This window comes from Podarcis muralis, chromosome 13, assembly GCF_964188315.1.
Source record: "Podarcis muralis chromosome 13, rPodMur119.hap1.1, whole genome shotgun sequence".
In the NCBI taxonomy this organism is placed as follows: Eukaryota; Metazoa; Chordata; class Lepidosauria; order Squamata; family Lacertidae; genus Podarcis; species Podarcis muralis.
In genome coordinates, this window is record NC_135667.1 from 29,924,513 (window position 1) to 29,952,248 (window position 27,736).

The 27,736-nt window shown below is 45.7% G+C and overlaps 2 protein-coding genes across 2 annotated transcripts; both read right to left on the reverse strand.

The window, feature by feature from the left end:
* Positions 1–843: 843 nt before the first annotated feature.
* On the reverse strand, positions 844–11,061 carry LOC114582543 (keratin, type I cytoskeletal 12-like). The gene is made up of 8 exons (XM_077917296.1): positions 10,624–11,061; positions 8,583–8,665; positions 7,859–8,015; positions 6,148–6,309; positions 5,513–5,638; positions 3,052–3,269; positions 2,105–2,271; positions 844–950 (listed from the first exon to the last, which is right to left on the reverse strand). Exons 1-8 carry the CDS (start codon positions 11,059–11,061, stop codon positions 844–846), a joined length of 1,458 nt encoding a protein of 485 aa, XP_077773422.1.
* Positions 11,062–21,022: 9,961 nt separating this feature from the next.
* On the reverse strand, positions 21,023–27,470 carry LOC114582578 (keratin, type I cytoskeletal 10-like). The gene is made up of 6 exons (XM_028703703.2): positions 27,165–27,470; positions 25,732–25,814; positions 24,532–24,688; positions 22,971–23,132; positions 22,078–22,203; positions 21,023–21,397 (listed from the first exon to the last, which is right to left on the reverse strand). Exons 1-6 carry the CDS (start codon positions 27,468–27,470, stop codon positions 21,176–21,178), a joined length of 1,056 nt encoding a protein of 351 aa, XP_028559536.2. The 3' UTR covers positions 21,023–21,175.
* Positions 27,471–27,736: the final 266 nt, after the last annotated feature.

A 27,736-nucleotide genomic window follows, 5' to 3' on the forward strand; every position in this document is an offset into this window, starting at 1 on the left:
AGTGTGTGTGTGTGTGTGGGAGCTCACTGGATTGCAAAAAGCTGCAGTGTGGAAAAGCAATACAGTCGTATCTTGGATCCCGAGCGCCTTGGATGTTTGGCTCCCGGAACACTGCAAACCCAGAAGTGATTGTCCCAGTTTGCAAATGTTATTTGGAACCCGAACGTCCAACGAGGCTTCCATGGCTTCTGATTGGCTGCAGAGCTTCTTGCAGCCAATTGGAAGCCACGCTTTGGTTTCTGAACGTTTTGGAAGTTGAATGGACTTCCGGAATGGATTTCATTCGACTTCCAGCCTACAACTGTACTGGTGCACTGGAAGGGGGCAATGGAGCTCTTGCAGTGAGGCCAGGGCCTGTGCCTCTCTAAATATTCTTCCGTCAGGTGCCACTGAGGGTCTGGATTACCCAATAAATGTGCAATGCTGTAAGTAGTGGCATTATGCTTGATGGCAAACGCACACACAGCCCTAAGTCCTAGCACAGAGGCTGTTGCAGCAGACCTGCATCCTGCCTTAGTGTGACTAGTTTCTCCCAGGGAGAGAGAAAAAACATTTGCATCCCACAAAATCAAGTTTTGAAATACCTTTATATAAGAAGAAACAAGTAAAAATAGTTGCAGGAGTAGAAGCTGTAATTAACTTTAGAGAAGAGAACCTTTTTTATTGTAAGAGAATTCTAAAGAGAGCAATGAGAATATCTAAACAGATTGCTAATTAAGGAAAGGAAATATTTCCGTTGGCTTCTCTGTATGTTGGCACATTAATGTGAAAGATGACACTTATTCTTCTTGCACTGCAGCATTTTCAGAAGCAGGAAAGTGTTTCTGGATAAAATCTTGATGTTTATATAACCGTGCTTTCTTTAACAGACTGAACCTTGGAGGAAGTTACTCGCCCGTGCTCGTCTAATTCCTCAATGATGGTTTTGATCACTCTCGTTTTCTTTGATTCTGAAGGCGGAAAAGACAAAAGAAAGAACAAGTGACTGAAATGCCCTTGCCAAACGTTCTTTGGGACAGAATTTTTAATAGAATGGTATCTACATGAATGACAAAGCCCCATCATCTGAGCACTTACCTGCATACATGCATATATATACCATTTAATTTGTACGCTGCCTTTCTGTCGTTCAAAGTTCAAGGCAGTTTACAACTTGAAAAAACTACCGGTACTTAATTGCAACATAGCAAAAGGAGTCATAAAAAATAAACAAATTCACAAGCAAATCGAACAATTTCCACACAAATAATAATATGATATAAAATAAAGATATATAAAATAATATCAATAACAGCAGCAACTGTCTTCAATAAAACTCCCTGAGCAACCCCCCCAGCCCAAGAGTCTGTTCAGCAGCCTCAGCTTTTGTAGCTGGAGTCAGTCCGGGCCCCACCCTCCCAGGCCAGGGGGAAGAAGTCCTGCAAGGCAGGAAGCAGATCTTCCAGGACTCACAACCAAGAAGGCTCAGCACCTTTCTGGTGCAACATTTAGTACTTATTCGGCATCTTTCCCAACTCAATTTCTTTAGCGATTACAAATGTAAGAGTTACGCAGGCATGCATCTGCCCCCTAATTTGGAGAAGTGAAAATTTTGAAAGACAGGTGAATTTCAATTAACATGTTAGGAAAGAGCAAATCAAGTGGGTTCACATTAGATCTACGATTGAGCTGTAATAACTATTGAAATATTTAAAATATATTAAAATGAGAAATCTTCATCCAACCCAGGAGGAGTCTATCAGCACACCTGGAAGCTTTTGTTATTTCCAGACAGTTGCAGGCAGTGGGGGTGGGGAATGGCACTTCCCTGACCTTTCATCGCCAGCATCTCTACAGCTTTGAAAGGGTGGGGCAAAGGGATGGGGAGGCCAGTGTGGTGCAAACACACTGGCAGAGCCAATCCAGCCCTTTCTGAAAATAGTGAGTCTCTGTAGGCCATGTAACTTGCACCCCGGAATTCTGTTCATAGATGAGGTACATAGATAATTGCTTCTAACCCGAGAATTCTTTGCATTGATGAAATGGAAGGGGTAGAAAAAATGTACTGAGTGCGGGATGTTAAATTGGTCTTAGTCCCCAACCTATTAATAACATAGAAAGACACCCCCAAAATGATGCTTACCTTTTTCTTTGGATGCAGAATGCGTGTTCCCACCGGCAGTTCCTCTGCCACTGGAGTCTGTGCCAGACCCGCTGCCTCTTGCACCAGATTCTGAGCCTCTTAATCCTGCAGCTGTTGCAGACCCCACATTTTTTGATCCCAGATCTTTGCTACCTCCGTGACCAGATGCACTGCAATAGGCAATAGGTTTGTTTGTGTTACCCTTGCTTATTTATTTTATTCAATTTGTATACCGCTCTGCATCCAAAGATCACAAGGGCGGTTCACAACATAAAAAATCAGAATGAGAACATTAAAAAACAACAACAAACAAAAGTAAATAGTAGGTGAATAAAAACTTTTTTTTTGGGGGGGGGGGTATACAGCACAAAGGCCTTTAACAAAGCAACACATTCAGGCATTCAGAACAGAAGACCCAGAGTCAAGTTCTGGGCCAGACCAGTGGCTCATCACCACTGGCAATAGTTTATTTTCACAGATGTCCTTCCTTCTGTCCATCCTGAATCTTCCGCCATTCCGTTTCATTGGGTGACACCCAGGCTCTAGTACGTTTAACTATAATGGGGCTTGATGCCTTGACACACCAGGGACGAGGGAGCCTGCGGACCTGCCGATGTTGTTAAACTGCAGTTCCCAGCATCCCTGAGCACTGTCCGTGCTGGCTGGGGATGATGGGAGTTGAAGTCCAACACTGCCTGGAGGCGGGCCACAGATCCCCCATTCCTTGCTTGCAAAGCAATTCTACTCAATGTGCTTTGCACATTTATGCCAGTTTAAAGAGCGTCTGAAGTGCAGCCGATTTGACCCACAGGAGATAATTTTACACCTTTTCGGATAGTAAGCTGCTCCTTATTGTCCCTGGTTTATGGCAAGCCTGGGTTGCAAAGTCGATCCCTTTCTTGCCTGGTGGTTCTTTTTTTGCTCCCTACCTTACTTCTCCATCGATCAGATGCCGGTAAGTCTCAATCTCATTCTCAAGGCGGATCTTGATATCCAGCAGCTGCCTGTAGTCTGCATTTTGGCATTCCATGTCCTCCCTGATTTGTTGTACTTGGGTCTCCACGTTGCCAATCAGCCCTTGCATCTGGGAGATCTGGGCACAGTAGCGGCCTTCTGTCTCCGCCAAGGTGGCTTCCAGCGATTGCCTCTGAGAGGGAAAAGGGTGCCGTAACACAAACGTAACATAGAGGGCATGTTTTAGGCCATCAGCATTTTGGAAGGTTGCTTCCAGACCCCAGAGTGTCCTGGGAGGATGACAACTGCTAAGGAATTCCAGGCTGTTTCAGACACATGCCCACGTCCCTAAGTCATTCTTATCTTGTGTACCTAATGAAATCTATCCGCCAGATGTACCAATTCCACTAAGTTGCAAGAGCAATATTGCATTTGCATGCACATATCTTTTTTTAAAAAAAAGAAGCACTTAAGCTCTGCTTGTACGGACCCAGGGATGGTATCGTTTGAGTATCTAGACTTCAGTTACAGTTCTAAAGTGCTATGTTTGGTGTGCTCAAGGGTTTTGAAAAATTTGATCTCTTTCTCTTTGTGCAGCAGATTCCTGTTCCAAAATGCAAACCTATATCTGAAACAACTCGGCTTCAAAAGTGCTTTGTTTTGTGGCATGATGGGCTGCTGAGAGCAAGTTACATGGCTAAGAAAAAGCAAGCAAGGGCTGCCAATCTGGAATGGACTTGCAGTCTGCCTTGGGAGACCTAGACCAGTCCCCCTGCCACAGTTATTTGTCCCCAAGGTGCTCCTTGCAGTAGGGGAAGGGGCAGAGCTCATGCTTTACCCTTGGGAAGGCTCAGTGTCGATCCCTGCCGTTTCTAGGTAGGGCTGGCTGAAACTCTTGTCTGAAAGGGAGTTGTGTAGACAATACTGAGCAAGTTGGACCAATGTTCTGACTCAGTAGAAGGCAGTTTCCTATGTTCCTGTGAGTTTCAGCAATAAAGTGGCACAGGGCCGCATCTGGCACAGGAACAAGTTTTGAATTGGGACCCTGTGGCTTCTTCAGAATAAAAAAATTGGTCAGGTTTTTGGTGTTGCTTTTTTAAGTACAAACGATTTAACGTGTAGGCTGACCCTTTTGTGAATAACTCAAGCCCAAACCTGCAAATTGCACAAAGCTACCTGTGTGGTTCTTTGTATTTTGTATTTTGGCTGCTGTGCTCAAAAGGCCTTTGTTTCTAACACGTTGCCACCTGTCCTGGGCCCTTGGAAAGGAGGAGGCTCAAAATCAAATCCACTAAATAAATAATCTATAGGAGTTCGTGCTGTGCTGAAATCTTTCCTCCAAACGCATCTCGTGAGTTTTGTTCTTCTGCAAAAGAAGCTCCTGCTTTAATTCCTCATGCGCTTGGGAATTTCTTTAGAATTTCAGTCTTGAGCTTACCTTCTCATTGTGTGGGGCCTGAATATGGTGTATTTCCCCCACACAAACATCGTTCAAACATTTCTCTAATGATTTGCAGCCTCCCTGGCTACCCATACTTCCTCAACTGACAAAGCCCCATTGGAGGAGTTCCTATGAAACTTTAATGGAAGTCTGGGCACCTGGGGAGGCTGCAGGGTGCAGACCACTGGTGAGACGATTTGTAGAATGAAATAAAAGCTATTCACAAGCGTGCTTCAGCCACCTCAAAAGTAAGGCAAGGAGATCAAACTCCCTGACTTCATTCACAAGTCTATTGATTTTTGGTTCCAATTTTTTTTCTCATTAACTGACAGAGGATGGAGGAGAAATTTTCAGCACTGCACTTATAGGAATCCCTGTAACCAGTGAGATGGCATTCAGGTCTTGTCATTCTTGGTACAACATGACTAAAATGGAGAGATCGCTAAGATTATTCACCATTCAGAGAAAGCAAGCTGCTGCAGAATGAGACAAGCCAGTGGTCCATCCAATTGCTTATTGTCATAGCTAGCAGCTTGTAATGAAAAGAGAGGCAAATAAAGAATGACTGTTATTTCCAGGGACTCTTGATAACTTCTAACCAACTTAAGCCCTTTTCACCACTTGTGTATATAAACAAATCATGAAGAGGGTTCAGGGGTTGTGTGTATCATCTGAACCCTAAACAGCGGTCAATCTTAACTAAAGTTAGTGAAAACAAGCCAGTTTCATGAACTATTCTTTGAAGTTGACTTGTTTTCATTCATCACAATGAAGATTACATAAAGGTCTAGGTTTGAATGAAACAGGAGTGAAAGCTTCAAAGGACACAAGGGTTTTTTTGGGGTGGGGAGCTAGGCTCATTCTCATAATGCTTAATGTGACTTAGCTTTGTTCCTGAACCAGCCTTGTAAGAGGGAGGTGTATATTTCAGGGAGATGTTTGTCTTAATCATTCAAACACGATTATGCTATCTGGCAGAGATCTCTTCCCCATACCAAAGCAAGTTGAGATGTCAGGTCTATCTCCAAAGCCTGAAGGGTGCGTTTCAAATCTGTGATCTCATTCTTGTTGGTGCTGGTCTCCTTGGCACTCACGTTGATCATCACGTTCAGTTCCTTACTCTGCAATAATTCAATAACAGTATAGTATTCAAATGACGGAAATGTGGTTGGAGCAATTGATTCTGTTTCCCAGAAACTTAGCGGCTCTATTCCATTTGTAAAATGAGAGCTCCGGGTATAACGGGCCCCAGTAACAGAAAGCGTAAGAGTAGGGCACTCTGTACATGTTCAGTGCATCTTATACACCCTCCGACTTCTCCAGGTTTCTTCTGCAGAATTTGGAGTTTTACAGGGAAGGACGAATACTGTGTTTAAAGGGCAATGGGGGGAATGAGCAGCCAGGGAACCGTGGAGAGACATGCACTTGTGAAACCTGCAGAAGTCTCTTGTTCTGTTATTCCTGGAACCACGGCGCAGTGGTAATCTGCCGGCTTATTTTAATGGGCACGTTTAAGCTGTTTCACAAACAAGGAAATGAGATGATTGGACTGACAAATGTCATTTCATTTCTTTTTTAAAAAAACAGATTTGCTGGTAGATTGCTGATTTTTAGACACATTTTCGTTTACCTTTTCGGCAAACCAGGTTTCAGCATCCTTGCGATTCTGCTCTGCCAGAGCCTCATACTCTGCCCTCATCTTGTTCAAGAGGGTAGTTAGGTCAATCCCTGGGGCAGCGTTCATTTCGACGTTGACGTTCCCGGAGGTCGCGCCTTGCAAACTTTTCATTTCCTACATGAAGAAAGAAAGGGAAGAAGGAAAGAGAAAGGGACAAACAAACAAACAAACAAACAAAACGCCTCAGGACCATAACTCAGTTGGTACATTTGCGAACAGAAGAAGAATTGCACTGGATCAGAGTCCCAGCCTGTCCATGGAAAGCCCACAAGCAGAACTTGTGCATTTCCCTTCTCTTGTATCTGCATTTCCCTTCTCTCATATCTACCGTATTTTTTGCTCTATAAGACTCACTTTTTCCCTCCTAAAAAGTAAGGGGAAATGTGTGTGCGTCTTATGGAGCGAATGCAGGCTGCGCAGCTATCCCAGAAGCCAGAACAGAAAGAGGGATTGCTGCTTTCACTGCCTAGCGATCCCTCTTGCTGTTCTGGCTTCTGAGATTCAGAATATTTTTTTTCTTGTTTTCCTCCTCCAAAAACTAGGTGCGTCTTGTGGTCTGGTGCGTCTTATAGAGCGAAAAATACGGTACTCCCTACCAACCAGTAATCAGAGGCACAATCTCTTGATCCTGTTTGTAATACATATCCACACTGATTAGTCATTTTCTGCATATTCACAGTGGCAACGCGCTGACTTTATTTACATATGCAGCATTTCCGCATCCCTAGAAACATGAATATTCATTGGCCAGCCACTGCCTCTCTGCCTAACCTACTACTCTCCAGGCTTGTTGCGGGGATTAGATGAGGAGGAGGAGAACCATGTACACAACCTTGATTTCCTTGGAAGAAAGAAGGCGGGATATAAATGCAATCAATCCATCAATCAAGATAAGCTCGGTGTTTGGGTTCCCGTAAACTTTCCCCATCCCTGGGAGTAAGTGAATAGACATACAGGCCAACAGTGAAAGGCAGCAGGGAGGAGGCATCACTGCCAGAAAAGCACCAGCTCAGAGGGATAGGAGTAGCGGGGGGCAGGGGGTGGGCTCAAAAGGAATAGGTTGGGGGCTGCCATCCCACCAGATCCTCTGTTGCTTGAGGGGACTGTCTGATTCTGGTCAATGCAGTGGTAAACCTGTAACGCAAGGGTATGGAACCTCTGTCCCAAATTTGAGGAATTTGATCACCCTTCAGAAACCAGTTTTGCTAGCCTTTATTCTTTCTCACACCTCCTGTAAGCTGCTGAGCTTTTGTTCAGCGAAGCACCTCTTGGTATCATTATTGTTATCAGCACTGAACATTCTCTAAATCCAACCATTTTGGATTGCTAACTGATCAAGTTGTAGCAGGGGAGTTGCTAAATACGGAGAGGATTTGGGGCACTGGGGCAGGAAACAAATTTGCATAGATCAGCATATGCAAACTGTGTATGCATGGATGCCTCCGGGCAATTTAAGATTAGTGGACTGCTGGGATCTTGCTGTGCTTTGAGGTGTGCCCAGCTGACCTTTAACTTAGCAAAGTTCAAAACGAAACAAGTTCACGAAAAGGAACAGGATGGAACAGGACACCTGGGGCTCAGTGCAAAAGTCCTGGAGCTCAGGAACCCCCTAACAACACCTGGAGTTATGCTGTCAGTTGCTTGCGCAAGATGGCTGCCTTACCTCTTCATGGTTCTTCTTGAGGTAAGCCAGCTCTTCAGTCAGGGTCTCAATCTGCATTTCTAGGTCGCTCCTGGACAGAGTCAGTTCATCAAGGACTTTGCGCAGACCATTGATGTCTGCCTCAACGCTCTGGCGGAGGAACACCTCGTTTTCATACCTTTGAAGAGGAATTATTATTATTTCTTAAAGTGCTTAGCTTGCTCAGGTACTTAACTTTGGCTATTGCATTGGCTTGGCCAGTTATTTGATTGTCATTGTGTTGAGAAGCCTGAGACTCTGCTTATCAGGCTGTTTGTTTTGGTCATATTTACAAGTAAAATTAGGTATATACAGCCCCCCCAAAAGCTGGAACCAGTGCTTTTTTTCTTAAAAAATGTTTAGGAGTACTCTCATTCTGTCTGAGACTCAGGAAACACCATGACAGGAAATGAGACCACCATCGGGGGTAGCAACGGAACTGATGATTCACCGTGATAGAGAAGAAACTAATTTGAAAAATATTTTTAGTTTCTTCTCCCATTAGATTCAAAAAATGTTTAGGGGTATGCGTGCCCCTGCGTCCCCCCAGGAAAAAAGCCGGAACTCTCTGGAGCTCAGTTTTGGCACCTCTCAGGTGGGCGCCATTGCCATGATAAGAGAACAAGGAAGGTTTCATGGTGAGTTCCAGCACCTCTTTTTTAAAAAAGAAAAATAGTACAGATACCCTGATTGGGTTCGAACTTACTTCATTTTGAAGTCATCTGCAGCCAGCCTGGCATTGTCTATCTGCAGGATAATGCTGGCATTTGTGACGCTCGCAGCAATGATCTGCATTGGAGGGGGAGATAGAAAAAGGAAGAGGTGCTGAAGTAAAACAGCAAATCGTTTATATTATTTACACAAAAAGATTACATCCTTCTCCCCCCCCCCCCGCAAAATCGCTCAAAGCGGCTAGAAAAATTCTAAAACAAACGTAAAGATGAAAAATAAGAGTAAATGCATCATTAAAACACATGAAGGGGCATTGGGCTGAGTTTTACTCAGAGCAGAGCAATCAGAATTAACATGGCCAAGGGCACAATCCTAAAGCTGAATTTGTTTTATTTATTACATTCACATCTCACCTTTCCTCTAGGAAGCTTAAGCTGGTTAACAGACTTCACCTCCTCCCCATTTGATCTGCGCAATAGCCCTGTGAGGTAGGTTAAGTTGAGAGACTTTGTGTAGCCCAGGGTCACTCAGTGAGCTTCATGGCTGAGTGGGGATTTGAACCCTGGTCTCCCAAGTCCTAGTCTAGCATTCTAACCATTACACCACACTGGCTCTCAATCACCTGGCCAGGCTATGTTGGTTTAACTACCTGATCCTGGCTGAGCCATAGATATGGCCTCTGTATCTCCCATATCCCAGTTTGGCCAGGACCCAGCTGCCTGGGCTGAGCCCAGTAGTCCTTCAGCTGGCCTAAACCCTGAACAAGTGACATCCTGGGGTTGAGGTGAGAGTGAGACAGGAGGGGGACTTAGGCTGGATCCTAAGCAGAGTCACGTGACCTGAGAACCTGGCCTACATTAACCTGGCAAACGGGGATATAAATCCAACTCTCTTCTAAGGGCTTGCTTTCAATAGAGTCAAAGAACTGTAGAGTTGGGAGAGACCACGAGGGTAAAATCTTTTTGCTCCGCATGGGCCTTGAACCCACAACCATGAGATTAAGAGTCCTCATGCTCTATCAACTGAGCTGCTTTACCTGCCAAGTTTAGGGCAGCTCAACCAGCACAGGCCACTCCTGAATGGAGCTTGGATCTGGCAGACATTAACACCTGCTCAACGTAAACCAGCTTAATTTACACTGGCTCCCCTCCCTGGGTCCATTCAGTCCAATGGGTCTGCTCTGAGTGGAGAGAAGCCATAAAAAGAAAAGGTAGCCTGTTGGTCTGTAAGAGAGTGCTCCCCCTTCATAAATCTCACAGACAGGCAGTAGTAGCTTTAGTAGGACCGACTTGCATAATCACAAAATTATGGCACGCTTGATTGCGATTCAGTTCACATTTAAAGGCGAACCTGCGAATTTGCACTGTCGGAAACAACAAGCGAACTAAAACGCAGACATCCTTTGACAACCACACTTCATCAAACATACTGGTGTAAAGTGTGCATAAAACTGCATATGTTTAATTTCCCTTGATAGAAAACATATCCCCCCCCGTTATTTTCACTAGCATATGCATTTTTGCACACACTTTATCCTAGCAGATGCATCAATGAATATACATTAAGTAAAATTACAGAAGAATGTGCCCATCAGGTGAAATTCACTGGTGAATTTAAGACTGGGGAAATAAGAAACTGAGAGAAGCCGAAAGAGACAGATTTGCCCACCTCTGTGGCGCTGTGGGTTAAACCACAGAGCCTAGGACTTGCTGATCAGAAGGTCAGCGGTTCGAATCCCCGCGACGGGGTGAGCTCTCGTTGCTCGGTCCCTGTTCCTGCCAACTTAGCAGTTTGAAAGCACGTCAAAGTGCAAGTAGATAAATAGGTACCGCTCCAGCGGGAAGGTAAACGGCGTGTCCGTGCACTGCTCTGGTTCGCCAGAAGTGGCTTAGTCATGCTGGCCACATGACCCGGAAGCTGTACGCCTCGGCCAATAAAGCGAGATGAACGCCGCAACCCCAGAGTCGGTCACGACTGGACCTAATGGTCAGGGGTCCCTTTACTTTTACCTCTCTTCCATCTTTAGGCAGCCTCACTCCTCCAAAATCTCCCTTCCCTTCCCAAGTCTTGCTCACCTTATTTCGAAGGTCCTCAATAGTGGTGTGGTATTTGCTGTAGTCGCGGAGGCCTCCGTCGGCGTGCGACGCCGATTTCTCATACCAGGTTTTGATTTTGAGCTCCAGATCACTGTTGGCCTCCTCCAGAGCCCGTACCTTGGATAGGTAGGAGGCCAAGCGGTCGTTCAGGTTCTGCATGGTTTCTTTCTCCCCTCCCAAGAGAAGCCCACCATCGCTGCCGGCAGCGCCACAGCTGTAGCTCTGGAAGCAGCCCCCAGCCCCACCTCCCAGGCTGCCCCATCCTGACCCCGTGCCCCAGGCTGCCCCACCACCAAAGCTCCCTGCACTGAAGCACCCTCCACCCAAGGCATGCGCTCCGCAGCCAGAAAGCTTTATAGACGCCCCGCCACAGCGAGAGGAGGAAACCTGCCTAGATCCCCGGCTAAAGTAAGACATGATCTCAAGGAAGTTTTAAGCAAGCTTGCGGGGAGGAAAGCAGAAGATTCACCCAAGGGGAGTTTTCTTGAGCAGTCAGAAGAGCATCAAGGTTTTATATGCCGACTTTGTTAAGGGTGTGTTCCTTCGTTGGAACGTCATTTCATCGCTGCATTGTTTGTTTGGAAGATTTATCATTTCAAGCCTTCATGACTGATGGATATTAATAACTTGGCCCGGTCTTCCATCGCGTTCATTTGCCCCCTGGGCCATTTGTGAGTCTTCTCCCACCCCACTCCCAAGATGGCGAATGGGTGGATGTCACCTGGCCGAAACATTCATCATCACCACCATCTTTTCAGCGAGGTTGAGTAATTCCTCCCATCCCACCGCCGTCTCTCTCTGTGTGTTTTCAAAGCCCATCATTATAAACATATTTCTTTGGGTCCCTACCCACTTTTTTTCCACACTCACACTTGCGACACTCTTTTGTGGCAGAGGGGTGTGCAAGCCGCTTTTCAAGGATGGTTCCCTCGCGTTGTGATTTCCTCACCCTGGGTGGTGCAGAGAGAACTATGCAGTTTGTATTAGCCCTGCGAAATTGTCTCAGCTGTCTCAGCTGTCTGCTTTTCTGACGCGGAAGTTTGATATTCTCATTATTTCTTTAAGCACCGCGTTTTAAGGCTAAACTCACAAGGCGCTGCTTTGATTTCCTGAAGCTTTTTGCTCTCAAATTGTCAAGGATCCAGTGAATGAAACATATTTAAAGAATCTGCTTGATCAAACCGGCTTTGGAACACTTGGGAAATGGAAACTAATGGCTTCGTGAGGAAGTGTAGGACGATTGAGGAGATCACTTTTGCTGAATCAAGTCAGCTTGAAGACTTAGGCGTTCCTAAGAAAAAATAAAAGATACGTACATCCAGGATAAGGCAGTATGACAAAATCATTATTCTTGTGTGTACTTGTTGCTGGGAATCTCAGATGGGGAGAACCTTGTGGCACTCAGGTCCTGCTTGTGGATTGTGAGAGCAGGACAGAGGAGGTCATCCCAACGTCTTGTATGGTTTAACTATGCTGTGTGTGATGAATTACCTCCTGTCGCCTCTCCTCAGTCCTCAGCTTCTTTGGATCACCTTGGCTTCTAGGCTGCCTCTGAAGCTGGTTCGGAAACTTCAGCTAGTGCAGAATTCAGTAGCCACGTTGCTTACTGGAGCAAGACAGTTTAAGCATATTACACCGATCCCGGTCCAACTGCACAGGCTACCAATTAGTTTCCGGGCCCAATTCAAAGTGCTGGTTTTGCCTTATAAAGCCTTAAACAGCTCAGGACTGCAATACCTCACCGACTGCCTCTTTCCATATGAACCTACCCGGACCCTGAGATCGTCTTCTGAGGCCCTTCTTTGTGTGCCTCTTCCTCGAGAGGTCCAGAGGGTAGCAACACGAGAACAGGCCTTCTCTGCAGTGGCACCCCATCTGTGGAATGCTCTCTCCAGGGAAGTTCACCTGGCACCTTCATTTTACACCTTTAAAAGGTAAAGGTACCCCTGCCCGTATGGGCCAGTCTTGCCAGACTCTAGGGTTGTGCGCCCATCTCACTCAAGAGGCCGGGGGCCAGCGCTGTCCGGAGAGACTTCCGGGTCACGTGGCCAGCGTGGCATCGCTGCTCTGGCGAGCCAGAGCCGCACACGAAAACGCCGTTTACCTTCCCGCTTGTAAGCGGTCCCTATTTATCTACTTGCACTTAGGGGTGCTTTCGAACTGCTAGGTGGGCAGGAGCTGGGACCGAACGACGAGAGCGCACCCCGCCGCGGGGATTCGAACCGCCGACCTTTCGATCGGCAAGCCCTAGGCGCTGAGGCTTTTACCCACAGCACCACCTGCGTCCCTTTATACACCTTTAGGCGCCAGGCAAAAATGTTCCTTTTTAACCAGGCCTTTGGTTGACCTGATCAACATCCCATACCCTTTTAAAATGTAGCTCTTTTTTGGGAGGGTATTATTGGGTTATTGTTTTTGTTTTGATTTTATATATTGCAATCTTTTTTGTGAACCGCCCTGAGACCTCTGGGTATAGGGTGGTATATAAATTCAATTAATAATAATAATAATAATAATAATAATAATAATAATACAGGGAGGGAAAAGGTCTCTCCATCCACTTTCTCTGCACACAACACAGTATTCCGAATGTGGCTGCACTAGGCATATTTTAGCAATATTAGTTTCAATTTCCGCTGTATACTTGAAGCTTTTCCATTCTATGTGTGCAGACTTGTGAGATCCAGAGCTCACCAACTGGAACCAGGTGCCACATCAGTCCAGAGGGCAGAGAAGGGGCTGAACAGTCGGTGCTCAAATGTCAGGTTCAGAATTGCCTCTGAGCTCATGCTCTGTGCAGGAATCTGTTTTCAGTACAAGCACTGAGTCCATAGTGCTTTCTTTCAAAATCCACTCATTCCCCACCCAAGCATTTTTCATTACAACCACCTCACTTAGGGATACCCTCTTGTTTTTTAAAAAATTGATATTGCTAAACAACTGGGAGTCAGAAACCCTTGCCATTCTCAGTGTCGGATTTACGTATAAGCTAAACAAGCTATAGCTTAGGGCCCCACTCTCTTGGAGCCCCCCCAAAAACACACACCTGGATGTACATTTCCAAAATATAAGATGAAAAACAAATAAAATAAAACCTACACACAGCAACAGTGTTTTGTGTTGTGTAGGCTCCTATGGTGTAAATAATGGACCCCACCTGTTAGCCTGCTCCCTAAAATATCACTGGTTTGCTCATTTCTATATATAGGGTGCCTACATTCTGCATGGACTGGTTGCATGGCAACATGTGCAAATGGCTTTAGGTACCTTTTATGTCCATAAATTACCATATAGCATATATTCAACACAAAAAACAGTGACAATTTGTTGTTGACAAAGGGTAAGGTAAAGGGACCCCTGACCATTAGGTCCAATCGTGACCGACTCTGGGGTTGCGGCGCTCATCTCGCTTTATTGGGCGAGGGAGCCGGCGTGCAGCTTCCGGGTCATGTGGCCAGCATGACTAAGCCGCTTATGGCGAACCAGAGCAGCGCACGGAAATGCCGTTTACCTTCCCGCCGGAGCGGTACCTATTTATCTACTTGCACTTTGATGTGCTTTCGAACTGCTAGGTTGGCAGGAGCAGGGAACGAGGAACGGCAGCTCACCCTGTCATGGGGATTTGAACCGCCGACCCTCTGATCGGCAAGTCCTAGGCTCTGTGGTTTAGCCCACAGTGCCACCCGCGTCCCTGACAAAGGGTAGCTGGACATATAAAGGGCCCCATTACCTTCAGTAGCTTAGGGCCTCATCAAACCTAAATCCAGTCCTGGCCATTCTACTGCTATCCACCCAAAGGCCTTGTACCCAGTAGATCCTGATCTGTCTTCTGTCCACCCCTGAGTGAGAGCAAGCGTAGCCAAATGCCTCAGAGACTTTGACCTCTGAACCCGGAAGCCCCTAATTCAAACTTTTCTTTGGCCACCATCCCGTTAGGTAGTCTTACGCAGCCTGCACTAACAAAGTAAGTCGTTTACTCCCTCTTATCATCAGCTGCACCTATATCTTTGCAAGATGGGGAGAGTAAGAGTCCTGACAAATCTCACCAGGTGTTATAAGGATTACCAAGGCAGTGTTTATGGACATTCTGAAGTGCTGCATAAATACTGTTGTTACAGCGAATTGTAATTCTTGGAGTGATGGGATCAAAACGAATTACGCAACGTCATGGAGGATGGGGCCACCTGAGTGGATCGTAATCTCCAATACTGGATGGGGCATGAGGCAGTGTGCAAGGGAGCTAGATTTTGGGTGGCTTTGTATCTTACTTTAGAAAAGAAGAGGCCTTCATCGGAAGAGGTGTCACAAGAAAATCCTCTGTTCGGAGGCCCCTCTGGTCTGGCCCGAGTCCATTTTAAAGATATAGCATGCAGGGAACTTGGCGTTTGCTGTGAAGAGTTAGCACCCAGAGAGCAGATTGAGCAGGCGGCAAGCAGGCACTGGCAGAGGAAGATGGGCGGGGGGAGCGCACTGCCCTGGCAGCACAATCCCGGTGGGGTGCTGTCGCGGCTGCCCCCCCATCTGCGCTGGGCGCCATGCCCCCGCAGGTGGCACACCATGGTCCCAGGACTCGCACCACACCTCCAGGATGTGTGCCACGCCCCCAGGACATGTGCCACGCCCCTGTGGGTGATGCACCACACCCCCAGGACGCGCACTAGCCACGCCCCCGCCTGCTCTCCACCCCCCCAGTGCCGGAGCATGAAGATCCGCCACTGCATGCAGGGCACCTGCTCACTGTCTTCTGCATGATGATGGGATGATAATAATAATATATTATTTATACTCCACCCATCTGGCTGGGTTTCCCCAGCCACTTTAGGAGGCTTCCAACAGAATATTAAAATACAATACAGTGGTACCTTGGGTTAAGTACTTAATTTGTTCTGGAGGTCCGTTCTTAACCTGACACTGTTCTTAACCTGAAGCACCACTTTAGCTAATGGGGCCTCCTGCTGCTGCTGCGCCTCCGGAGCACGATTTCTGTTCTCATCCTGAAGTAAAGTTCTTAACCTGAAACACTATTTCTGGGTTAGCGGAGTCTGTAACCTGAAGCATATGTAACCAGAAGCGTATGTAACCTGAGGTACCACTGTAGTCTATTAAACATTAAAAGCTTCCCTAAACAGGGCTGCCTTCAGATGTCTTCTAAAAGTCTGGTAGTTGTTATTCTCTTTGACATCTGGTGGGAGGGCGTTGCACAGGGTGGGTGCTGCTACCGAGAAGGCACTCTGCCTGGTTTCCTGTAACTTGGCTTCTGGCAGTGACAGAACCGCCAGAAGGCCCTTGGCACTGGACCTCAGTGTCCAGGCAGAACGACGGGGGTGGAGATGCTCCTTCAGGTATACTGGACCGAGATCCATTTCTATTTAAATTATCATGATTCCCCCCCCCCCCAAATTTGCACCTATGTGCATACACAGCACATTCAAAAGTTATGCAAATTGATGTCCTCTATTGGGGCAACCAGCTGACCTTGTTTGCCTGCTCAGTCTGCAACCTTAGGCCATCTGCACACTCTCAATCTAACCTACCACACAGGATTGTTGTGAGAATAAAATGCGGTGTGGCGGGAAAGGCACATGTACGCTGCTGTGCGCTCCTTGGAGGAAGGGTAGGGTAAAATGATATCAATTAACAAATTGTAATAAAGTAAGAGTGGCAGGTAGCCAGCCATTGCTATGTTTCCAGAGTGAACAGGCTGCAGTAACACCAATCTTCTCCAGTACCGCTTTGGATATGCAGGATACTGTTCCTGCATAAACTCAGCTGTTACGCTCATTGACTTTTTGGGAAACAAGGGGAAGATAATAGGCTAATAGGCAGCCAGGATGCCATTGTCTTCAAAGGTGCCTACAAAGTGCCTACTATGAGGAACAAGAGCTACAGTTCCCCCTGTTTTTTTTTAAATGAAAAGGAGGCAGCCCTTAAGACAAACAAAAGGGTCAACTGTGGTCATTTAGTCTACATGGGTAGGAAAAATGGGCCAACTGGCCTATATAGACAGACTTTGGAATGCACCTGTTTAATTCAGGGACTTTTCCTCATTCTACAGAATAAGGCAATCTGGTTTATTAATTTGATCAGCACAGCACAGGAATAGAAGGTGACAGAAATTACACCCATCTTGCAGCAGCAAAATTTACAGGCGACAGCTGCTTGCCAAAGGGTGTAGTCTTTGGCTGCTGAAGCTGATGACAGTTTCAGTGAAGCTAGGATTTATTGCTAAGAATTATTTATTTAGTAAATTTAATGTGTGAAGTGCTGTGCCGTTTTCAGTTTGTCTGGACTCCTAGGAACCTTTTGCATCAGATCACTATAATCCCTGTGTTACTTGTTTAAGGCCACCCACCGATAGGGATGGGAGAATCTGCAAATTTTGGGGTTTTTTCCATTTCTCATTTCCCCACTCCTATTTCCAGTTGGCCACATCCCCGTCCCTTGCAGTTTGGGTCTGGGCAGGAAACTTGCCGTACCAAACTCCAGGATCCAAGAACAGAGATGAGGACCCTGAGAGCCACATTCCCCTGTGGCAATCTTCCAGGGGCCACAAGTCAGTGCTGGGCAGGGCCAGAGGCAAAAGTGGTTGGAGCAAGTTTTTGAACACATTTTCTGTCCAGGAAATCAAGAGGAATTATTAGAACATATTCCAGACAGGAAAACACAGCTGTCAAGGGTGTGAAACAGGTCAGATGAGGGGTGTAGGTTGGGGAAAGAAGGGGTGGCTAGGGAGGAATTGTGGCCTGGGTTCCCAAGAGGTAAAGGGACCCCTGACCATTAGGTCCAGTCGTGACCGACTCTAGGGTTGCGGCGTTCATCTTGCTTTATTGGCCAAGAGAGCCCCCGTACAGCTTCTTGGCCAGCATGACTAAGCCGCTTCTGGCGAACCAGAGCAGCACACGGAAACGCCGTTTACCTTCCTGCTGGAGCAGTACCTATTTATCTACTTACACTTTGACGTGCTTTCGAACTGCTAGATTGGCAGGAGCAGGGACTGAGCAACGGGAGCTCACCCCGTCGCGGGGATTCAAACCACCAACCTTCTGATCGGCAAGCTCTAGGCTCTGTGGTTTAACCCACAGCGCCACCCACGTCTCTCCCGAAAGGCCGAAAGGCCTAGAGGGCCACATTCAGCCCTTTGGCCTATCCCTGCACCAACATGTGACTGGTGGTCTAATGACAGCTTCTCTACAAGTGCCTCAGGAGCACAGGGGTTTTTTGAATTCACAGCCTGGCCTCACATACATGCAGATGCCCTTCATGATCATTGGGGCTTCTATGTGGAGGATCTTCATGGGGCTGGGCAATTATGATGCACACAGCTGCAGTAGCTTGGAAACAGGGCTGCTGTGATTGTTTTACTGAGGGGAGTCCTCTCTTTTGAAGGACGCTCAGAGGGCAGCCCTCTCTTCAATGGTGTCCTCTGTTTGAGGGCTGCCCCATCCGTGACTGGTTTGTAGATCTGAAACCAAGAGATCCACGTTCCTTCCTTGCTGTGCTGGTTGGGGCTAATGGGAGTTGTAGTCCGACGCACCTAGAAGCCACCAGTTTGGAGAAGACTGGCACAGGCAGATGTAGACAATGTTTTAAAATAAAGACACCTGACCACAATGTTATCATTTACTTGCTACAGAGGGAAAATCTTTATTGCAGGCTGCTAGCCGATAAGATCACGGTTTTCTGTCTTGGTTTGCATAGAAGAAAGGCGCTCAAGAAAGCAGCAGTGACAGAAGCAGAGAAAAAAGGCATTTCTAACACGGCATTGTGGGTTTAAGGCAGAAATCTTCGAGCTTCTGACTCCTTGGCATAGCTTTTTTCATGGCATGCATCTGCTATGGCATGCTTCGAAAGATTCCCCATGAGAATCAGAGATGGCTTATTTAATTGGCTTCTCTTCAACCGACTGGACGTGAGTGGAGACGACTTGATCACCAATTCTATCTTCCACTATTGTCTTGATCACTCTTGTTTTTTGTACATCTGTGCAAGAAAGGAAATGAGGCATTTAGGAGAGCAGTTATTCTTTTAAACAGGCAGATCAAGGAGCTCTTATGTAAACATGGGGGGAGGATTGTATTACTTAAAAACACAGGAAGCTGCCTTAAAGTGAACCAGACCATTGACCCATCTAAGCCAGTATTGTCCATACTGATTGGCAGCAACTATCCAGGTTTTTGGTCTGCTTTCCCAGTTCTAGTTGGAGATGTAGGTGATTGAACCTGGGATGTTCTGTATGTAAGGCAGATGCTCTATCATTGTGCCACACACTCTGTGCCATCAATATCCCATTTGCCCAGAGTCGACCCACAATTCATAGGCCATGCAAATAGCAGCTTGGAGGGACGAGGGCCAATGGGAGCAGCCGCAACCCTTATCAACCATCCCACTGGGCAATTTCTGCACTGGGTGACCATCTGAGGTAAAGTTGTTATTACGCTGGTGGCTCCTTAACGCTGATTCTTTCTTCACCAGGACAAGCCTGCCATATACACAACTTTCTCAGTTCAATTTTGGTACTCCAATAGGCAATTTATCAGCACTATTTCACCCTCTGAAATTAGTAGCAAAATAAATGTGCATTTTTAACAAAAATAGAAATGTGCATTTTTAACAGAAAAATAAGAGCAACATGTATTACCTCTGCTGCTGCTTCCATATCTTGATCCTGAATCCTGGGAACTTTCACCACTAAATCCTCTGTCTGTAGATCCTGAGCTTCTAGAATGTGAGTCTGCAGACCCAGAGCCTCTGGACTGTGACTGAAAGCTGGAAGTTTCTTGGACCCTGGATCTGGAATCTGAAGAACTGGAAGATCCGAACCCTCTAGATCCTGTGGATCTCGAGTCTCCACTGCCAAAAGCTCTGGATCCAGAGCTGGAAGATGTCTGGTCTCTAGAACTTGAACCTACAGATCCTCTAGATCTAGTTTCTGAAGAGGTTCTTCTGGATCCAGATTCAAAATCACTATAAGAACAGTAAAAAACAAACAAACTTTAGACTTGGTTATAGAAAAAGAGAGAGGGCTTCTGTGAATGTACATTTGACAGTACCAAGATCAGTAAAGTCTTTATTGTAGATATTATGTGGGATCGAGATAAAAAAAGATGAGAAAAGGCAACATCTAGCTGAACCGTAATGAAGTTTGGATGTATTGAATAAGTGTGCTAATATTATTGTGGGTGGTTGGTGCAGAAGTACTTCACACTCTTTCTCTCACAGTCCTTTCCCCCACTGTTGGGTAACTCTTCCTCAGCTGGTGAAAGTTTTCCTCCCCTGCAATTCCTGTATTTGCCCCCCAAGCTACTATCAAACTTTCTCCTGAGCTTAATAGAAGCATGGGTGCTGGTGGTCCATCAGAACTGTGGAATTGTGGGTGGAGGAGGGAAGGTTGAAGACAATACTCTTCCTGCAATCTCCCTTGTGCTGCTCAGCTGACTGGAGAACAGCTGACAGTGGTGGAAAGGGGGTTGGACTGCAGAAAAAGAGTTAGTCTTCTTGCTACTCTGCTTATCAGTAGGAGAATCTGTTTTATGGACCATGTACAATTAGGCAGTTGGCCAGAAGCAGCCTCTCTCTCTCTGTGTATATGTATACATTTTAAATAAAAGTTTTTTCTTTGTTTTGTAGAAGTTCTTTTTCAAATTGTGAGCTTTGGTCCGAAAACCCATTTTTCCTGTCTATTTGAAACATTTCATGTAACTGATGATATTGTAGCCAGCCCGTAACATGGCTCCTTACACTTTCCATTGATTTCAGTTTAGGTTTCCCTTCTTTAAAGTGCAGCAATTCCCTGTAGGTTGCCCACTGTCTATCCATATTAACTCTCTTAATTGTAATAGCCTCAATAAGAGACACAGTCATACTTCATGTTGCATCCGCTTCAGGTTACATCTTTTCAAGATTCGTCCTGCAGCAACCCGGAAGTACTGGAACAGTTACTTCCGGGTTTCGCCGTTTGGGCACGTGCAGAAGCGCTAAAATGCGCTTTGCGCATGTGCAGAAGCGCTAAATCGCACCGCATGCATGTGCAGATGCGGCGCTTCTGGATGCGATTGCTTCAAGTTGCGGATGTGCCTCCGGGACGGATTACATCCGCAACTCGAGGTTCCACCGTAACCATAAAGATGTTTTCCTTTCTAGCAGATTTTTATATTTCTCCCAAACTCTATACAAATTCTTCCTTAGAATATGGTTCATAAAACTTTTATAAATTTTCGCCTTCCCATACCAGAGACATGCATGTCAGCTGAATTTTAAATTGTGACCTTCTAAGTCCAGGATGTCTGCATTATCCAATGTGATCAATTATTTTAACCAGCACAAGCAGGCTGCCTCATAATACATTTGCACATTTCTGAACCAGAAATAGAAAGAAAGGGCGTGTTTCTTGGAGACTATGCAAACTGACTGGAGAATGTGCGTATTGAGCGAGGGAATTAAGCAATGAGAAACCAAGTGATGTGTGGACCCTTAGGGAAAGGAGAATCAAAGACATTTAGGAATGGCAGACTTCTACCACGTTCCTCCCTTTTCACCTGTCTCCTCCATCCAGCAGACTGCGGTAAGTCTCGATCTCATTCTCCAGGCGGATCTTGATATCCAGGAGCTGTTCATATTCTCTGTTTTGGCTTTCCATGTCTTCCCTGATCTGCACCACTTGTCCCTCCACGTTGCTTATCACTCCTTGTATCTGGGAAAGTTCGCCACAGAATCTGCCTTCTACATCTGCCAGGGTGGCCTCCAGAGATTGTTTCTGGATGAAAGGGGGGGGGGAATGGAACATTGAAAGTTGAATAAAAAGATAATACGAGAACACAGATAATAAAAAACATAAACAAACAAATAGCCCTTCCCACAAACACATTTAAAAGATCATGGTATGTTTAATGGTAGGGCTGGATGCCACAAAGCCATGTGTGCGATCTGTGTATATTGTCTATCTCTCTTCTTGTTTTAAACTTAAGGAAGGGTTAGAAAGGTATAAAGTAATAAGTAAAGAAAGATGCTAACTGTTAGCCCCAAAATGAAAAGTGAGCGAGGTCCCAACTGAAGAGGACAGGCAACTTAAGTTGACAGAATCTGCAGAACTTGCAGATTTAACACATAGAATAAGAGAGCAAGAAGAACATACATTTAAAGAAGAGTGGAAAACATTTATTAAATATGTGGGAAATGACTGTATGCAGCTGAAAACACTGGCAGCCTTAAGATAAATTCAGCAGAGTAAATAATTTTTGACGGATGTAAAAGTGGAAAATTGATTTGAATGGTTATAGTAAAATATGCAGGGATGTATGATACACATAATGAACCATGGAAAGAGAAGAAGGGAAGTCCCTGGATATTTTAAAGTTTGTAAAATTGTAAAATTGTAAAATAAAAATTCCCAAAGAAAAAAAGATGCTAACTGAACGAAAGAAAGAATTCTTATACCATAGACAATTGGGTTTGCAGTTCCATTTCTAGGCTTTGCAGAGTGTGTCTTAGTTCGGTAATCTCACTCTTGTTGGTGCTGGTCTCTTCGACACTGGTGCTGATCTGCTTATTCAGTTCTTGACTCTGAAATAAAGTGATTGAAAGTGGGAGAGAGAGAGTTATCCAAAGGTTTTTATTCAAATGAATAATTTTGCTTAGGGAAGAGTCCTCCACAAGGTCAAAAGTGAGCATTTTCTGCAAGACAAAAAGAAGGCACCTTTTATCATATGTGGTGGAATTGTAAAGTGATAAAGGAATTCTGGGAAATGATATATAATGAATTGAAAAAAAATGTTGAAAATAACCTTTGCTAAAAAAAACCAGAAGCCTTTTTGTTAGGAATTGTAGGTGCAGAGATACTGAAGGAACTGAAAAGATTGTTTATGTATACTACAATAGCTGCAAGGATGCTGCTTGCCCAGAGCTGGAAAGATGACAAGATGTCTACGAAGGTGGACTGGCAGATGAAATTAATGGACTGTGCAGAGATGGCAAGACTGAACGGGAAAATCAGAAATCGGGAGGATCAAAACTTCAACAGAGAATGGGACAAATATAGATTGTATTTAAAAGACTACTGTAAACACTTTAACTCTTTGGCAGGTTTCTAATAACTCTTGCAATGATACATAGACTTTGGATACAATGGAGGATTGTAAGTTAGATGGATTTATAATATGCAGTTAAAAAAAGTTACCTTAAAGAACCCACAGAGGGGAGGAGGGAAGTCTTGAGATTCGGAAGAATCTTGTGTGGTTTTCTTATTACTTGTGACTATGAGTGTGAATGAATTTGTAAAACCAAATGAAAACTATTTAAATAATAAAAAAGTGAGCATTTCCGCCACCTACCTGTTCGTTGAACCAGGCCTCAATGTCTTGCCTGTTCTCCTCAGCGAGGGCTTCATATTCTCCTCTCATCTTATTGAGGAGGGCAGTCAGGTCAACTCCTGGGGCGGCATTCATTTGCACATCAATGCCTCCGGCCGTGGTATCAGTCACAGAGCTCATATCCTGCACCAATAAAAATATTCTTTCAACACTTGCTGCAAGAGCAGGAAAATAAATCATTTTTTAAAAAATACCAGGAGTATCTCTGAGTAATTGTAATGTTTTCTAGATGACGTTGACTGGTTTCAATAGCTTTGCTTCTACTGCCCAGTCTCCAGAGAGGTCTGTATTTGATCCAAAATAGATTGAGCAGCCATAGGTGTGGGGTCCCTCTTACTCAGGCACCCCCAGACTCAGCCCTCCAGATGTTTAGTGACTACAATTCCCATCATCCCTGACCACTGGTCCTGTTAGCTAGGGATGATGGGAGGTGTAGTTCCAAAACAGCTGGAGGGCCGAGTTTTGGGATACCTGCTCTTACCATTTCATAGAAGCCAACGCCTAGGGGCCATGGGGCCTTGGCTGCCACAATAAAATATTTGGGGGGGCCGGGCCCTCACAGAGTTGATGGGCATTCCCATTCAAATGTTGTGTTGTGCACTGTGTCACTGTGATTGATTATGTGGGGTGGGGCTTACCTGGGCCCCCAACAATATTTTATTCAAGTTGGCATCCCCGTACTATTTTGTATTCTGTTCCATCATTTACCTGAAGTTTCTCCTGCGTAGCTAAAGCTTGATTTGGGCTCTGGTCTGTTTACTATCTATGTAAAGGTGAAAAGGCAAAGGACCACTGGACGGTTAAGTCCAGTCAAGGGCGACTGGGATGTGGCACTCATCTCACTTTCAAGCCACAGGAGCCAGAGTTTGTCCACAGACAGCTTTCTGGTTCATGTGGCCAGCTTCTGGCACAACGGAACACCGTGATGGAAACCAGAGCGCACAGAAATGCCGTTTACCTTCCTGCCGCAGTGGTACCTATTTATATACTTGCACTGGTGTACTTTTGAACTGCTAGGTTGGCAGAAGCTGGGACAAAGCAACAGGAGCTCACCCCATCATGCAAATTCGAACCGCCGACCTTCTGATCAACAAGCCCAAGAGGCTCAGTGGTTTAGACCACAGTGCCACCCGCTCCCCTATTATCTATACAGGTAATGCAAACCAATACTATTAACTCCCACTGCAAGCACCCATTGCCCTTAAGATGTGTGTGTATATGTAAAGGTAAATACAGTGGTACCTTGGGATAAGAACTTAATTCGGTCTGGAGGTCCATTCTTAACCTGAAACTGTTCTTAACCTGAGGTACCACTTTAGCTAATGGGGCCTCCTGCTGCCGCTGCACGATTTCTGTTCTCATCCTGAGGTAAAGTTCTTAACCCGAGGTACTATTTCTGGGTTAGCGGAGTCTGTAACCTGAAGCGTCTGTAACCTGAAGTGTCTGTAATCCGAGGTACCACTGCATACACAAACACACACATATTGGACCTAACTTTAGGCATTACTGAGACCTACATTACCTCTTCATGAGTCTTCTTCATATACTCAAGCTCCTCAGTCAGGCTTTCAATCTGCATTTCAAGATCACCCCTGCTCATGGTTATCTCATCTAGGACCTTACGGAGGCCATTGGTGTCAGCTTCAACACTCTGGCGGAGAGCCACATCATTGTCGTACCTGAAGCAAAATGGATTAAAAAGGTTGTCAGCAGATCATGTGGGAATCATCTGAACACAGAGAGGGAAACATGTTCCTTCTCTGTGGGTGTTTTCTTTGATGCCTTCATCAGTTTTCTTCATGGCAGCAATGCTTCTGAAGACCAGTTGCTGGAAACCACAGGAGGAGAGAGGTCTCTTGCGCTCAAATCCTGCTTGCAGATTTCCCACAGGCCACTGTGGGAACAGGATGCTGGACTAGATGGGCCACTGGCCTGATTCAGCAGGCTCTTCTTAAGTTCCTATATTATTTTAAAGGTAAAGGGACCCCTGACCATTAGGTCCAGTCGTGACCGACTCTGGGGTTGGGGCACTCATCTCGCTTTATTGGCTGAGGGAGCCGGCGTACAGCTTCCGGGTCATGTGGCTAGCATGACTAAGCTGCTTCTGGCGAACCAGAGCAGCACACGGAAATGCCGTTTACCTTCCCGCCGGAGTGGCACCTATTTATCTACTTGCACTTTAATGTGCTTTAGAACTGCTAGGTTGGCAGGAGCAGGGACCGAGCAACGGGAACTCACCCCGTCGTGGGGATTCGAACCGCCGACCTTCTGATCGGCAAGTCCTAGGCTCTGTGGTTTAACCCACAGCTTTCTGTTGGAGCTATTTGCTTGCATATCAGGTTTTAAAGAAGGTGTGGTTCTCAGCGGTGTTTTTGTCACACATTATGAACCAAACCTGGAATTAGTTAAGCACTCAGCTAAATTTATGATGTGAAATTAGGGCTGCAGCCCTACAACCATTGGGAGTAAGCCCCACTAAACTCCATGGGACGTACTTCTGAGTAGACCTGGTTGGGGCTGTGCTGGAGCATGCAAATGCAATTCATTGGTTGGTGGCTATGAATTTGTTCCAGCCAAGCATACAGTAAATGTACTGTATTTACACCTCATGGGATATGCATGCTGGAGATCTCACAATAGGCTGGTTTTTCTGCTCTACATGAATGATTCAGCAAACATCTCCACCAGGATGTGGAGCAGATGCCCATTTTGTCCCACTTACTTCAGCTTGAAGTCAGCAGCAGCCAGCCTAGCATTGTCAACCTGCAAAATGAGGCCGCCATTGTCTGTAATTGCAGCAATTATCTGCAAAAGAAAGAATCAATAATTAATATATAATTGAATGTTGGATTCGGACATGTAGTAAGTTCCTCTCCCAACTCATTCACACACATTTAAAGCACTATAATACCACTTTAAATAGTCATGGCTTCCCCCAGAGAAATAAACTATAGCGCTGTTGGAAATTTCTACCCAATTTTAATTTGTACAGTAATTATTATTTAGCACCATTAAGAATAGGACGGATTATGAATTATGTTACATATCTTGTCTCCTTTTGTTGTGGGAAGTCAAGACAAGTCTGCTTAATTAATGAGGGGAATATATAGTATTAAATAGACAGATGAGAGATATATGGGTTTTAAAATGACATTCTTTCTTTCTTCTCTTTCATATAGTTAGAATAGATTTTGTCTAAAACTAAGCATCCAATAAGTTTAAGGAGTTTTTTTTATTAGAATGGAAGAATACTAACAAAAAAACCACAGAAAAGTAGGTAAATAAAATTAATATTTCAGCAATAAATGACTGGGGAGCTGTAGCTACTCCTCTATGAGGAAAGGTTACAACATTTCTGTGAACCGCCCTGAGACCTCTGGGTATAGGGCAGTATATAAACTCAATTGATTATAATAATAATGTGAGGGTTGGGGGAATAAAAGTATGCCCTTCGTCAAAATGGATCTCACCTTCCAGGGGTGTCTCTGAGAAAGGGCCGTAACTCGATGATAGAGCATCTGCTTTGCATGCAGATTCAATCCCTGGCATCTCCAGAACAGACTAGGAGAGAAGCCTCTCTGAAATCATGGACAGTCACTATGACTCAGTGTAAACAACACTGACATAGTTGGATGAGGAGCTTGGCTAAGTGTAAGGCACCTTCCTATGTTACAGTGTCTCCAGCTATTTCCTACTTATTAAGTGCCATTCGCCTGTAATTTCCCTATTAGATGTGTCTGGCAACTTGGCTTGTTGACCATTAAGGGACCTCGGCAGTCCCTCTGGCCCCATTAACTCTCTCCTGCCCCCCTTCACCTGCAAATTCGCAACATAAATACAGCCGTACCTTGGTTTTTGAACAACTTAGTTCTTGAGCATATTGGCTCCTGAACACCGCCAACCCGGAAGTGACTCTTCTGGTTTGCAAACTATTTTTGGAAGCTGAACATCTGACGGGGCTTCCGATTGGCTGCAGGAGCTTCCTGCAGCCAATCAGAAGCTGTGCTTTGTTTTCCGAATGTTTTGGGAGTCAAACAGACTTCCGGAACGGATTCCGTTTGACTTCCAAGGTACGACTATACAAGCCTTGTGAATCGAACAAACACAGCAAACAAAGCCCTGCGACATATCTGCGTGGCTTGTTTCTTTCCATACCTGCGCCCTAAGGTCATCGATGACTGCGTAATACTTGCTGTAATCCCGTTGCTCTCCGCCTCTGCTGCTTCCTCCAAACTTCTCGTACCATTCTGCAATCTTCCTCTCCAGGTCACTGTTCGCCTCCTCCAGCGCTTGGACGTTGTTCAGATAGGCTGCCAAGCGGTCGTTGAGATTTTGCATCGTCTGCTTCTCGCCGCCGGAAAGGAGTCCGCCCTCGCTGCCCCCGAAGCCCCCGGCCGACCCACCTCCAATGGCGCCCCACCCAGCACTTGAGCCCCAGGACCCACCAGCACCACATGACATGCCACCAGAACTCCATCTCCCTCTGCTCTCAGACATCCCATTCATACCGCACATGCCCCCGCCAGAGCCCCAGGCGCCGCCACCACAGCTGGAGCCTCCACCAATGGTCCTTCTGCTAGATGCACCGCTGAAACTGGAGCTTCCACCAAAGGCCCTGCCGCTTGATCCACCGCTGAAGCTGCATGCTCCATGGCCAGACATCCTTGCTGGTCCTCGGCTGCTGCTGCTGCTGCGGGAAGAAGCGGCTTGTCTGGAGGACTGGCTAA

Bases quoted from the DNA above. Each gene is read 5' to 3' on its own strand.
- LOC114582543 (XM_077917296.1), bottom strand. From the start codon at position 11,061: ATGTCTTACTTTAGCCGGGGATCTAGGCAGGTTTCCTCCTCTCGCTGT. The intron at 3,270-5,512 runs GTATGGGGAAGA...TTTCCCTCTCAG, and splicing joins TGACATCTCAACTTGCTTTG to AGGCAATCGCTGGAAGCCAC. The intron at 951-2,104 runs GTGTCTTTCTAT...TTCCGCCTTCAG, and splicing joins AGGTAAGCATCATTTTGGGG to AATCAAAGAAAACGAGAGTG.
- LOC114582578 (XM_028703703.2), bottom strand. From the start codon at position 27,470: ATGTCATGTGGTGCTGGTGGGTCCTGGGGCTCAAGTGCTGGGTGGGGC. The intron at 22,204-22,970 runs GTAGGTGGCGGA...ACTTTATTTCAG, and splicing joins AGGCCTGGTTCAACGAACAG to AGTCAAGAACTGAATAAGCA. The intron at 21,398-22,077 runs GTATAAGAATTC...CCTTTCATCCAG, and splicing joins TGCAAACCCAATTGTCTATG to AAACAATCTCTGGAGGCCAC.